The following is a 15974-nucleotide window of genomic DNA, read 5'->3' as shown; positions in this document are numbered from 1 at the left end:
ATACTAGACATCCCTAATTTTGGAAATAAATTTATAAATTTCGAAGGACGGGAGAGTCCACCAGACATAAATGGGTTTAAACTCATTGTTGACGTTTCTAATGTGAAATCCATGCATGCTTTTACACAAATCTAAAATCTGGGGTACCCAAAACTTTCTTATCCTCTAGCAAACTTTCATATGCATATACATTTTAAAGAATGGAGACAAATCATACAGCTTTGGAAAGCTTTATTCAGATGTACGTCTCTTGCGATAACTTAAGAAAATAGTATACCGTGATTCCGTTTCTTAATCACTTCTTTGCAACCATTTATATCATCTAACAATACCACAATTATCTACAAGTAGTTTAATTGTAAATTATATAATAGGTCCTTAATTACAATCTATGTTGTTTTTTTAGAACCTTTCACAAGTGCATTCCCGTCATCAATATATATATAAATCTGATATCATTTAGTTTCGGTATGTAAAACACGGGCGTATAGGGAACTATACGCCCTTCCTTAATGTACGGGTCGATAGATAAAACATTCTGTTACACCTTGTAATTTTATGTTATTACAGTGGATTCATTCGTTAATTTGTACGTTCCGATATAAGTTGATTTCATTTGTCGCTTAGAAAATGTCCTGGATTAAAACGATGTCATTAGTTATTTTGTCGGGTATTATTTCAGGTAAGTGTTATTATGAATACTCAAAACCGTTTTTTAATTAAAAAAATGAAAAAAAACAACTTTTACCAACCATTATTTTGTATTGTTATTTTACTATAGAATAAACAAATAGTTTTTCATAAACAGAAGAAAAACGATAAATATTGCTATTATATGTTTCATCGTTTATAATAATAATAGGATAGAATTCCAACGAAAATGGACGTTTCTGAGCGGCATATAGCTGTACAGCCGTATATTAAGCATACGTTTAAATAACTTTTCAATTATAAATTGATATTGTTGTGCGGGCAATTAAAAAGGGCATGCTATATTTATCTATATTAACGTCATAATAAAGTGCTGTTGCTTTGTTTAGTTGGTAGTTTTTGAAAAGTCTGTACAATATTTTTGTTTACACACATATCAGCGAGGTTCTTCCCCGATTAGCCTGTGCAATCACACAGGCTAATCTTTTGCGACTATTTCAGCGTTTAAGGAATGCTTTGATTTTTTTTTAACGAAAATCTACTCTAGGTGGAAAGTATCGTCCCAGATTAGCCTTTGCGGACTGCACATGCTAGTCTTGGGCGACACTTTCGAACAGGCAAAACGCCCAGTTTTTCCCGAGAATGGACAAGTTTGGAAGTTTTCAACAATCAGACGTTTTTGTTGCTCAGACATAAACGTGGTAAACATATTCAGAACGTTTTGAAACCCTCTCGGAAAGCCGTCTACCAAAATTCCTAACGTTTTATACACAGTTTCCTGCTGTATCTGATCTCCAAAGACAAATAGTGAACGAGTTGTATCTCATGTATGGAGCAATACCTGACAATATGAGAATAATATTTGCTGGTATCGCTTACATTCTTATCTTTAGTGAAAACATTATAACACTGTACTACTTTATAGGCAAGTAATAAGAAGGGCCAGTTACTATCACCTCATTCCGATTAACTAGTAAATTGGCATGCCAAAAACAGGGCCTAATCAAATCCTGCAAGGGATTGCAAAGTGACACAATCTTACCAACACGATTAATAAAGTTACAGGAAGAACGTTTCGGAAATATATAAAACATAAAATCGGAAAATGAACTTCTATATCGTTCAATTGCACACACACAATCCGAAAGAAAGGCTTTATTTTATCTAATGTGTGTACACATTTTCCACAAAACATTTCATAAGGGTAATATATCTCGTTTCTTTCAGACACAAGTGATGGCTGTAGAGAGCGGGGTAAGTAAATATTTAAGAAATTACAGTTTGTCCTCAACAACTCTGTTATTTTCTTAAGATAAAAATTGAACACTTTTGAATCAAGAACTCTCGTTAATACAGCGCACTGTTCGTAGACAATTTACGACGTTTATGTATTACAATTCAGCCACATGCTCTAAATACGAGCATGATGAGATCCGCTTGAGACTCATGCCCGGCACGAACTGCACCTCGTTCTGTCAATGCGCTACCTTGGCAACCCATGATGACGCAACGGTGACCTACTACTGGGTGAGGCACAACTGTTCGCCAGGCACCCAGTTTGATTCGTCAAAAGGAGTTTGCAACCATGTTGGCGCCTTTGTGTGTGAAGGTAACATTGCATTGGTATATTTAATCACAACTACATAATATTCGTGACCTCCAAAGCTATTCACGGCACATTTCAGTACTAACGGTCGTGTTAAACATAATAGCATATAAAAGCTAATGTCTATATGTATTTATATTCATTTTAGATGGATGGTTGACTCCAACTGCACAGTCCCCGCACCCTACACCTACGACGCCTATTGGTAAATGTTAACTACATGCTGGTTTCGTTTTGACAATATGCCTGTACTCTTCCTTTATTCGTGTAAAATACATTTTCCGTACTTTTAATGACATTTTGTTTTATTAATTGAACCGTTCATAAAACGTGAAATAATGCTAATTTAAAAAAAAGAAACCTTTTTGCACGTATTATTATTTTACTATAAGTTTATAATTGAGCCGCGCGCTAGGAACACCAGGCATAATGCATTCGCGTAACGTGTCGTCCAAAAATTAACAAGCACAGTCTGCAAATCGCATGTGTTAGTACAATATACCTTAATGATTATATAAATGAGATTCAGGCTTTATTTATTACTAAAGTTTTCCAAATGTCATCACCGTTATCCATTCTGTTTACATCTACATAAAACGGAAGGGAATTAAGATCAGATAATGTCTGGACCCTTCTAGCTAACTCTTGATAAGTCTTATTAATATCAAATGATTTCTTATAATTATTTGTTGGGTCGGTGAGAGGTTCGTTTGTCTTTAACTGGCAAAATAAACAAAGCTTCCAGTCAGTAGGCGCCTTTTCTTCGGGTACCTCTTAAGGTCCAAATCAACTTGCAAGTGTGACCGTTTTAGCCATGGTTAGTATAATTGTTAGTAATATCAGATGGACAACAGCCATATTGTTAGTAAGCCCCTCAGCCAGCACGCCAGGTTAGATATTCTGTAAGCAAAACAAAAAAATGTTGACGTGTGGAGATATGTAATTTCTTTTGATTTATACCTAGACTGTACATAATTTCTAGAACCCAGTGATAAAGCTTAGCCTTCGTTTTAAACTATTTTTACATTTGCATATAGGTACCAAAATAACAAATATTTTAAATAATTTAGTTTATTACCTGGCCAATACTTGCATAAAATTTACTTAATCATCGAAACCCTAGCTTTTGTCACTTAGATCGTTGTAAATACTATCTTCTATCAGTGTCTTTAATTATTTTAGAGTTAGATTAAAACAATATTTTAATCTTTCACTAAACAAAACATTAGAATGAAATATTATTGCCTGATCATCTTTTAATCAATGGAAACAGTCAGTGAAGTTTGCAGTTACACATGTTTATAAATGAGGTTTTGGATACTAACGGAAGTAAAAAATGACTTGTAAAAGGTGAAGAACAAGTGCAATATCAAATATTGACAAAATAATGTTTAATATAATACTGATTTACCTATAGATTTGAAATGAGGGTAAATACTGTATGATACGGCTATTAAATATATTTACTTCTAATGTTATACAAGTTTGTATATGTACTAAAGGTAATGTACTTATTATCTCCCCTTTCAAGCACGAATTTGGCGTATTATCATGCGATGCATCAATGAATCTCCATACAATTTCAACAGTTCACGCAGCTCGCATTCATAATATTGCATTATTTTAACATTTAAATCATTTTAACACACACAAATTGTGAAATATAGCAATTTCAGGAAAATCTCTATCTCTGAAAAGTCGGTTTTTACCTCCCTTTTTAAAATTGGTTTAAAAGTAGATTCCAGGAAAGATAGAGCGTGTCCTCACGTCTTATTTTATTAAGGGTATATTTAATAGCTTCATACAAATTTTGGTGCTTTCTTCAGGAAGTTGACCATCTTTGGTATATTATGTGCCATAACCTATTCACTAAGAGCCGTAAGTTAAATTCTTGACTATGCTTGTTTGTGTTTAAACCATAATACATTGACCTATTTTGCACTTTTTGTGATTTCGTATGGTAATTTTATGAACGGAGAACACTGACTGCCATTTAATTTCGCAATTTCACGTTGAAGGGAATAAATCTTACAACAACGGTACAGTGTATTTATCAAAAAATTTAATAATTGTATGTTATACTCGAAATAATATGTTCATTCGCGGATGTGTTTTATTAATGTGGCCGACGAAAACAATATTGCCAAAGTAATTTAAATGGCAAAATCATGATTTTGGAATTGCACAGTAGTAAGTATTATCAACGCGTCATGTCGGCCTAGAACTTACATATATGCGTTTTCTTTATTGCAAAATAAGATTCATAATTAATGGAATACTTTTTGCTATTTTGCGGATAAATACTGGGACAATATGCAAAGTTTATCTAGTTTGAATTTCCTGTTATAATGTCCTATAAATAATGTTTTTTCACTTGAATTTATCAAACGCCTGCATCATCGTTTCAAAGAGCTATTAAGTATCAAGTGCTTTGTAAACTGGTTTTGGTACATAACTCGATATGTACACCATGTTCCGTTTTCGTACACAACATCATTGAAACAAGTGGTTATCCCATGTATGCCTAGCGTCTAGAAAAAAGGCATTGGCAAACAGCGTGGACCCAGATGAGACGCCGCATGATGCGGCGTCTCATCAGGGTCTGCGCTGTTTGCTTTAAGGAATTTCTGTAAGAAATGTTCTAAATATAGAAATCAATGTCAGGCTAATCATGAAGGACACTTTCCGCCTAAACTGAATTTGGCTATGAAGAGACTTTCTTGAAGCGAAAAATATCTTAACGCGGAAATGGTCGTCCCTGATTAGCCTGTGCGGACTGCACAGGCTTATCTGGGACGACACTTAACGCACATGCATTAAACGCCCTTTTCACATAGCACGACTCATATTGTATTTTGCAGAAGGTGATCCTAAAACAAGGACGAGTACAACAATGTCTACAACAACTCAAAAGAATACCAAAACCATAACCACTACGACTCCCACTACGTGGTTAACTACCATTAGAACAACTAATACTACTCCAAAAACGGCATTTTCATCCCGAACAAGGACTATAACGACACCCATTACGACATCAACAACTCAAACCACGACTGGTACGACTCCAATAACGAATAACTCAACGCCAATTACGACTTCTACAACTCAAAGAATTCAATTCACGACTCGTACAACACCTAATAATATTCCAAGAACGACTTCTTCGACTCAGACCAACGCTACTGCGACTCCAAGAACGATCACTCACACTCAAACTCAAATTCAAAATACTACGACTCCTTTAAAAATTACAACTACACAATCCACGATATCAAATACTGCAAGGACAACAACTGCGACCTCAACAATGACTTCCGTGACTCCAGCTTCAACTAGTTCGACTCCATCTAAGACGACTACGAATCGTATCACAACAACAACAACTACTGCAACTCCAACAACTCCAACCACAATTCCAGGTAATATTAGTTGGTTAATTATTTTTAGACAACGGTCTAGTCATCTAGTCCTAAGAGGTATAAGCATTATAAGAACACTGCAACATTTCCGTGAAAAACGTTAACCAAATTTTTAAAAGTCGAAGCCTCACGATTGTCTGTTATTTCGCGGTAGTCTGTTATTTTCCTAAGTAATTATTTTAATGAGAAGGTGTTGTTTATTTTCTTTTAAATATACCGGATCCTTTAAACTACTGTAAATTATCATTCGGGCTAAATGTACCGAAAGTGGTTGGTAAAATACAATTGTTGAAAAAAAATGGTCCAGAAATTAAAGACGACAGTAGGGCAGAACTTGATGCAGAATTATTTTCTTTGCCGTCAGTTTGTCCTCCATGAGTGTCAGTAGAAACTAAATATGTGCACAAGGCACATAGGTAGTTTGTTATGATCACTAACAAATATACAATCAGTGGCATGATTGTTTCCTGAAAGATTTTGTCAACCTTCAAGTCATTATAAAACGTTGAATGCGCTTCGCAGTTAATCACCGATTAAATGGGTGACGGAGATGCCTTAACGTTGTAACCAAAACTGGATTATAGAAACAATTGTATTTCGCGTGTTACAGAAAACTTATTTTCTAAGGGTGACAAATTCAAATGAAGGTAAGAAAACATCAAGTCGTAGGTATGTTTAAGTGATTGTCTGTAAAAACAAGCTACTGCACACAGCATTTTACTACTGCAGATGAATCATGTGCTATGTGCATATCTTCAAACGCATGCATGAACAGATACAGTAGTTTAACCCATTTATGCTTAGTGGACTCTCCCATCCTTCTAAATTGGATCAATTTATTTCCAAAATTAGGGATGTCTAGTATATTTATTTCTATATTTAGAATATTTCTTACAGAAATGCCTTTAAGCAAACCGCGAGACCCTGATGAAACGCCGCTTCATGCGGCGTTTCATCTGGATCTACGCTGTTTGCCAAGGCATTTTTTCTAGACGCTAGGCATAAATGGGTTAACACTGAGATTTATGTAGTAGTTAACTACAAAAGATAATACATTGAAAAAAATCTGTTAATATTTCAATGGCAACATATTTAACGGACGCATGTTTTCGTACAGATTAATATAATTGTAAGCTTCAATAGATTGCCTTAACCAGTTAGCTCATAGTTTGCAATACAAATGCCAAGTTGTGACTTGTCAATCAGATAATGCTTTTGTTGATGTATCGGTTTATAGCTCAGTGCTTGATGTAAAACCACATGGTTTCATAGACCAATTTACTGTAACACATTGTGCATAAAACAGTTGTTTTTACCTGTAGTGTATGCGAAACAAATTGAAACACATCTTTACATTTATCCTTTCCCACTCAGAAGCAAAGTGAAAATGGCTATGTGCAAACAGCAAAAAAAAACAACAACAGAACAGCCTTCCAGTTACTCACAGTGTGTTCAGGATTTATATTGCTTGCTGCTCATCAGTATATAAGGGTTGGAACTGATACCTTTAAAACTTCGATCTAGTTAGAAAGGCCTTTAATAAGATTTAACTTTCTTAGGAACTAACAATACGCATTTAAGTGGTGAAGGGTAAATATGACACTACGTTTCAGAAAGGTTATGCTCTGAGTGTTATTTATGCGATTCTAAATACTTTATTTTAATTTGCAAACACGTTAAAAGCAGGTTAATACGATTTCATTGTCAACATTGCATTATTGCGATCGTAAACCAACATTTCAACCTTTATTTAACACAACTTTTAAACTTTATTGTAGGTGCTGTTTTGCTTAATTGACACGATGCAAAAGAGTAATGTTAATAAATCAAATAAATAACGTTACCGTAACAGCACAGTGACATGTAATAAGTTTATAAACGCTCTATGAAACGTAAGTAACAAATGAGAATGACGTGACAACAGTAATTGGAATCTAGGTTTACGTGTATTAATCCAATATTCTTGGTAGGGTAAGGACAATAAACTACAGTTTTTACTTTGTTTTCAATAATGCCTATGATGATTCTGATTTTTTTTTCAATTCAGCCTTAATTTTGCCGGTTACTTCAATATTGACGTTTACTTTTAAGATGTGTTTCACCTTCAGATATTCAATGCCTTCGAATACGTAACTTTTTTTGTTATTCACGTGTTGGCGTTATGTTTGACCGATTGGAAAGTACCAAGTCGGAATTTGAACAATGTCTCTAGTCCGAAAATAATCTTACGTTTTTCATGACCACATTAAATTTGAGCAATCATTAATCTGTTATTAATAGTATATTTAAGTGTCACGCATTCTTTTTTTTTTTAAATGTCGTATTATATTTGCAACCCTTTTGTTTCTTGAATCTTATATTGCATTCTTATTTGTTTCATAAATTTCTTTCCGATCGCATGTCATTTGGTTCACTGTTAATTATATTCAATGAGTCGTACATAATACTGAAACAGTCACTGACATGGTCTAGCAAAACCACTTTTCCTTGTTTTAAATCACAATTTAGTTATAATTTTTGCGAATTTTAAGGCATGCACTCTTTGTTTGCATCTTATTTATGTATATTTATGCTTATTTTTTAACACCTGCTTTTGATTTTATGTTTAAGATCCCTTTTCTAGTACCTAACCACTAGACTGGCACTTCACTTGCTCATTGGACGCCTCAATCTACGATATGTGCCCTTTGCTTTGAGTAAACGTGTTTCATTCTCCCTCCGCTATCTGAATGAGGCGTCGTTGATGTTGACCAAACAAAAATGTCTATCAAGTATTATTGACAGTTTCAGTCCTTCATTGTCACACTTGGTAGCTTATATAGTTAGCTTTGTGGCAAACCTGTCTTTCTTTGTGTTCTGTGGTATTGGACACAGGTCTATCGATTGCAACATTGATGTTGGGCATATGAATCTTCCAGAGGACTTTAATATTGTCCCATCTGAAATCTTTGTTTTTGTTATTCACTGCCAATTATTCTCAACAATGCTGATACAAATAGTAAGTTGTCAAACTGCAGGATGTTCAACAACCCTGGGTCTTTAACTCGGTTAACGCAAATGATAATATGAACCAGGGATCTGTGACATAATGGGCTGTTAGACCTTGAAGTTGCAAACTAAAAGCTACGGAATACCGTAAGGGCAATCGTGGTTACACATTAAAATCAAGAGGGCGGCAATGCGATAATGCGATAGTACGATGGCGACAATGCGATAGTACGATGGCGACAATGCGATTGTACGATGGCGACAATGGGAAAACGCGATAGAATGATGGCGACAATGCGATAGTTATGGTACTGTCGTCATCGTATTATCGCATTGTCGCCATCGTACTATCGCACTGTCGCCATCGTATTGTCGCCCTGTCGAATTGTCGGCATCGTACGGTCGCATAATCGCATTGTCGCCATCGTACTATCGCATTGTCGCCATCGTACTATCGCTGTGTCGCCATCGTACTATCGCATTGTCGCCATCATATTAGAGCATTGTCGACGAGCGCCTTCCGGTACACAAACTATTCTTATTGCAGAAACAAAATAGATGACTTTACAACAATGTACTTTGAAAGAGGTTACAGTTATAATGAAGTCAAAGTCTTATTAAGTTATAGAATGGGTATTGATGTTAAGGTATGCCGAATTGTAAAGTATTTTTTAAAGGGGCTCCATCTAGGAAAAATTACGCATCGTACTATCGCATTGTCGCCATGTTATTGTCGCACTGTTTCTTGTCGTCATCGTACTGTCGCATTGTCGCCATCGTACTATCGCATTATCGCCGTCGTACGATCGCATTGTCGCCATCGTACTATCGCATTGTCGCAATCGTACTATCGCACTATCGCATTGTCGCCCTCTGGATTTTAATGTGTAATCGCGATGGCCCTAACAGTATTCCGTAAAAATCTAGTACATTGTATTACAATTTTAAATCGCGGTGACACGATATTATTATACAGTAAAGTTTGATCGAATAAACTAATGACTTAAGCGACCGCAAAAGGGACTATTATGAACGAATACACGTCCTATTCAAGCGTGGTATAAAGTTCATGACGCTTGACAGACGTCAACGTTCAGCGTTATTGTAACATCCGTAAACATGATAATTAAACTTTGTTCAGAACCTTGTTCAGACAATTGAAATAATTTATAAAGTCGCTCGTCGGATTAGCAAGAGTGGTGAAAGTCGTTTAGTAGGCGAAATGAAACTTACGGAATGTCTGGGCTTGATGTGTTTATATGTCATCATGGTTGAAGCCTCAAACCAGTCAGTGTTCAACTGTTTGTTTACAATTTGTGACGATTGTGAGTAAATGTATTTTACTTTAGTACACGTATGCAACATATAATTAGTTGTGCACGTGTTAAATCAGTTTTCTATTTTTGTTAATAATAACGTATGATATATCTTTTAATCAATAGATCTATTACTAACACGCTGTTAATAATTAACTTATTGACTTATTGCGATGCTTTTTCTGTGGAGCTGTCTAAGATGAGATATAACTTAGATTTCTAATGAGTATTATAAGTAGCAGGAACACTGACTGTCTGTAGCATTGCCTAAAATATATCTATTATTTACAATTTGTTATTAATTTACTTATTGACTTATTGCAATTCGTTTTCGGTGGAGCTGTCTTAGATGAGATATAACTTAGATTTCAAATGAGTACTATATGTAGCGGGAACACTTACTGCCTGTAGCATGGCCTAAAAGTTTCAGTCTTCCAACAAGGAATTCAACCTTTTCAACTATTAAGGTTAAGGGTTACATGTATTTATGAATGATTGCAATGCTTGTTTGATATAATAGGAATTATATATTCATTCATAGAAACAATTAAATATTCAATTTGGCCAACAAAAACGACGCTGTTCAAATCATTTTAATGGCAACATTAATAGGTTGATAATTAACCCATTTATGCCTTGCGTCTAGAAAAAAGGCCTTGGCACACAGCGTTGACACAGATGAGACGCCGCATAATGCGGCGTCTCATCAGGGTCTGCGCTGTTTGCTTAAAGGAATTTCTGTAAGAAATATTCTAAATATAAAAATATACATACTAGACATCCCTCATTTTGAAAATAAATTTATCCAATTTAGAAGGATGGGGGAGTACTCTAAGCTTAAATGGGTTCAAATAAAGTATTATCAACGCGTAATGTCTGCTAAGTTATCGCTTATTTGCTATATTGTAACACAAGTTATATATAATTGATGGTATATTTTGCTATGTCTCAAATAAGTAGTGGACAAAAATAAAGCAAAGTTGAAAAAACAAAAATGCCCCAACCCCAATAAGAATTCTTAATAGTGCAATTCACATCATTGAAGTAAACGACTTCGTCATAGTCTTTTAAGAACAATTATGTCGGTAGTGAACTGTTTTGAGCAGTTGTTTCGTAATTATCGCAAATGTAATGTTCCTAATGTAAACATAAGATTCCTATGCACAATCGGTGGACGTTTGAAATAACTTGATATATATCAATACTTGGTTTCTTTGCCGTTAACAAACATTCTTTTATGCAGATTGGGATCCTGTAACGAAGACGACTCTTACCACGTCTACAACGACTCACCGTACGATCCCAACCGTAACCACAACGAGATCATCTACGACGACCACGAATCGTATCGCAGCAACAACGACTACGGTGACTCCAACAACACCAACAACGAGTCCAGGTAATATTCGTTAGCAAACTATTCTTTATCACTGGCTTTTAACCTCTTAGAGATATGTGCGTATATAGATTTCTTCAGGATGCCGATTATAACGTTTACCACACATGTGAAATTCTGTTCAGGCTTCCTGTTTGGCTAACAATTCCATAATTGCCGAGCATTATATTAATTTGTTGTTTTTACTTTAGATAAGAACCCCAAAAAATGCCCGGATGTTCGTTCGTTAAACTAAAATGAGTTGCTTAAGCAGAGTCCAGTTTTCCCGCACACGCTTTTTTATCATCGAGCTAGTTTCGAATAATTTTCGCTAAGCTTACATATTTTAAGTGTTTATTGTGCTGATTTTATGTTCCATTAAGCAGTATAAACAATACTTCGAGTGGTCGTAGACTCGTAGTCAGGACGCTTGAAACATTAGCAAAACACGGCCAATATCCTTGTTTGATAAATTGCTATACTTTGAATACACAATAGAACATGTAAAGAAGAACACACATCCATGCCATTCGGATATGTATTTTTCATGAAAAAAATACTGAAAAAAAAGTCATTCTGGTATTATTTTTTTCATGAAATAATCCCATAATAGAATCATTGCGGCCAAATGTTTTATGGACATTCGTAAAAGCGAAAACAAACAACTCACGTCTCACGTGTCCGCGTGTCCAAGACAAGTGTCTGCTTATTTAACTAAAACTACGATTTTTATTATCTTAGCGAGGACTGATTGATGTTCAATGCTTTTAGCCAACGCAAACGTGGATATATGTTTGTACATTAATTTGTTATCACATTTCCGCGAATGTATTGTGGCAATAACTAGTAAAGTACTAGAGTAATTACCTCATTTTTAAGATAAATCGATTCAAGTGACGCAGAACAAACCTGTGCTTCAATTTGTTTTGATTTCTTTAATGAAATTATTCTGCAATACGATTCTATGAGAATTATATTTTAATGATGTGGTCCACAAATTTAAAACGAGACAAGTGACTCGTCGGTCCTAAGCTTGACTACGATGCTGGCATCGCCTGTGTGTTTATGTTTATAATGATTAAAGTATTAATTTCCTATTTCGTATCACCCATCATTCATTAGCACAACAATATAACAAGAGAGGCTTTACTTTCAAGCTTAGTCTCAGCCGTGTTTTGTTTACTTGTTCCAATTTCTCAATCCCAGTCTAAAATGGACCTCTCACCACTTTCACTATGGTAACTTCTGGTATATCAACATATCTTTTACAAAACACATCTAACTAATACGATCCGCGTTCTGAGAAAACTGGGCTTAATGCATGTGCGTTAAGTGTCGTCCCAGATTAGCCTGAGCGGACTGCACAGGCTAATCAGGGACGACACTTTCCGCTGTTCTGGTATTTTTAGTTTCAAGGAAGTAACCTTTTTACCGAAAATCCAATTTAGGCGGAAAGTGTCGTCCCTGATTAGCCTGTGCGGACTGCACAGGCTATTCTGGGATGACACTTTACGCACAAGCATTTCTCAGAACAAGGCTCATACGTATATTATTGTCCATTAAGGCTGTCCCGCGGGCAATTTTAAGTGTAAAAACGGCGACTGCATACTCCAATCACAAGTGTGCGACTCTAATCCCGACTGCCCTCCTGACCATGAGGACGAGCTCAATTGTTCCGGTAAGTATCTTACTATCATTAAAAACATTACACTCTGCGTAATTATATAATTGGATTTTAATACGTCTAATAACGTAATTGACGTTTCAAACGCCGTAGGGTTAGGTATACATATTCAAAACGTAAGGTAATAATTTCATAAGATAGTGCTATGTAAGTGTTTTCTAACAATAGTACCACAACTTCCTTCTGTTTTACTTCAACTATTCCTATTGGATAATCCACCTAAGTGACACGTTTTGCTTTTAGGACCAATCCTGAATGCAAATAAAACGTCAATATTCATGATCTGTATATCTTTTTCATATACAACGTGTCCATTTATATCATTCTTTGTTCCATTGCGTCCGACTACAATATAAAAATGGCTAATACTATTTTAATTTCACGTTTTATTCTTAGTCAACGTCTTTGGAAAATTATTATTAATGTTAATACACAATGGATAATATATAGTAGCTTGATACAGAGACGTTTATCCAATAATAAACATTAATGATAATTTAGTAGTAGTCCGATCCCATCTGTGGGAGCGTTCTTTAGATTTCCCCTATATAGACAAAATTATAGTTCTTGTTTCATGTATACATTCCTATGTTGAAATGTTAATACTTTATGACAACGTGGCCCATTTGATCGACTGATGTATAGCAACCTACAGAAATACACAATAAAATATTACGTTTGTTTACAGATAGTGCACGTCTAACATGTTGCAAACACTATTAACATCCATACGAAAGTGCGTTCTAGTGGTGTTTTGATCTAAGGGAAATTAATGGGGTTCTAAATTAACAAATATTGCAAAGACTAAACAACTTTACATGCCAATGAGAGCGTATATTCTAAGGAAGATAAAGGCGATAGTTTGATACAAAATAATATATATGGCAGAAACCGTTTACTGTGACCATGACGAGATGTTTACAACAGGTTCGTTCAATTTAGACAATGCATTTGGGTCGTGTTCTGTGAAAAGCGGGTTTAATGCATGCTCGTTAAGTGTCATCCTAGATTAGCATGTGCGGTCCGTTTTTAAGATATTTTTCGTTTAAAGAAAGTCTCTTCTTAGCAAAAATCAGTTTATACGGAAAGTGTCGGCAATTATTAGCCTGTGCTTACACATTTCCACAGAGCGCGGCCCATATTCTTTAAGTACACTGTATTGCAGAAACGATAACGACGCATTAAAACACGCCAATGTCGTGAGGAAAAATAATCCCAGTTTCGATTTTGTGAAATATTAATTACATGGGCAATGCAATAGTTAATTATTAATTTAATACTAATAGCACATGGTAGAATTATTCAAATAGTTTATTCCAGAGCTTACTTGTATTGGAAAAAAAGGTGACTGTAAGCATAAATACTGCAATTTAACTATTTAATGTAACTTTGGCGGCGTATTTTAGGTGCACCCTGTTCTGAGGGCTTCAAACGATGCGCTGATGGCATTTGTTATTCCGCCGACAAAATATGCGACAGAGCGCTGTAATGTTCCAGTTGTGACGATGAGCAAGATGTTTGTAAAAGTGAATTTGTGGTTAGATGTTTGCAACTTATTTAATCCATTTATGCCTAATGTCTAGAAAAAGGCCTTGGCAAACAGCGTAGACCCAGATGAGACGCCGCGCATGAGATGCGGCGTCTCATCAGGGTCTGCGCTGTTTGCCAAAAGGAATCTCTGCAATAAATATTCTTAATATATAAATAAATATACTACACATCCCTTCTTTTGGAAATACATTGATCCAATTAAGAAGGATGGGAGAGTCCACTAGGCATAAATGGGTTAAACATATGCGTTTTACTTCAATATATGTGTATGGTTGATGTCCACTCATAGTATCAATCATGTTCAACATTATGAATTATCAGTGTTTATTTCCTTCAGCTGTTACAAAAAAAAACGCTCGCTATAAACAGATATTAACCCATTTATGCCTAGTAGACTCTCCCATCCTTCTAAATTGTCTCAATTTATTTCCAAAATTAAGGATGTCTAGTATATTTATTTCTATATTTATAATATTTCGTACAGAAATTCATTTAAGCAAACAGCGCAGACTCTGATGAGACGCCGCATCATGCGGCGTCTCATCTGGGTCTACGCTGTTTGCTAAGGCCTTTTTTAGACGCTATGCATAAATGGGTTAAATTATGCAAAATAAAAAAACGTAGCAAATTATGATTAATATACGTAAATGTCCAGATCATACATGTTCATACACATTTTAGAATAGCGTAAAGCTAACGTGTATTTTAATGGTATAACGGAGTTTATTATAAGTTAAATTTGTATATGTTTGTTGTTTTTTATATCAGACGAAAATGATTTTAATTGATTTTTTTAAATTTTATAATGGCGCTTTTTTGAGCCGAATTACCGTGTACGTAAATACATGTTATCAACAAGTAGTATCAGGTGTAAGGGGTCTACATTTATACGCATTTTTTATGAATAATACGAGCTCTTTTGTCGTCACGCTCAGCTTTTTGATTTGTTTATACGACACTATTTGTAAACGAGTCAGTTTTTCTTAAAAGCGTTATGATTCGTGGGATATAATTTGAGCCTTTTTCTGAGAATTCGGGGTTTAATGCATGTGCGTAAAGTGTCGTCCCATAATAGCATGTGCAGTCCGCACAGGCTAATCAGGGACAACACTTTCCACTTTTATTGTATTTTCCGTTTAAAGGAAGTCCCTTCTTACCGAAAATCTTGTTTAGGCGGAAAGTGTCGTCCCTGATTAGCCTGTGCGGACTGCACAGGCTAATCTGGGACGACACTTTTCGCACAGGCGTTATGCCCAGTTTTCTCAGAACGCGACGAAGTTTATTGGTAATTAAAGGGGCTTAACATTATTATCACGTTATCGTATTTACCACTGTACTGGTTTGCCGCATATGTTTTGCTACTCACAAAGAGTGCTGACCA

General features: G+C 35.4%; 1 protein-coding gene across 1 annotated transcript; it reads left to right on the top strand.

The window, feature by feature from the left end:
• The first annotated feature begins 480 nt into the window (after positions 1–480).
• On the top strand, positions 481–15309 carry LOC127882056 (uncharacterized). Its single transcript, XM_052430458.1, has 8 exons — positions 481–682; positions 1879–1905; positions 2054–2260; positions 2406–2462; positions 5119–5679; positions 11227–11382; positions 12923–13036; positions 14449–15309. The coding sequence occupies exons 1-8, from the start codon at positions 631–633 to the stop codon at positions 14529–14531; spliced, it is 1257 nt and encodes a 418-aa protein (XP_052286418.1). The 5' UTR covers positions 481–630; the 3' UTR covers positions 14532–15309.
• Positions 15310–15974: the final 665 nt, after the last annotated feature.

The sequence above is a fragment of the Dreissena polymorpha genome, chromosome 5, assembly GCF_020536995.1.
Source record: "Dreissena polymorpha isolate Duluth1 chromosome 5, UMN_Dpol_1.0, whole genome shotgun sequence".
In the NCBI taxonomy this organism is placed as follows: Eukaryota; Metazoa; Mollusca; class Bivalvia; order Myida; family Dreissenidae; genus Dreissena; species Dreissena polymorpha.
This window is presented reverse-complemented; position numbering and strand designations above follow the sequence as displayed.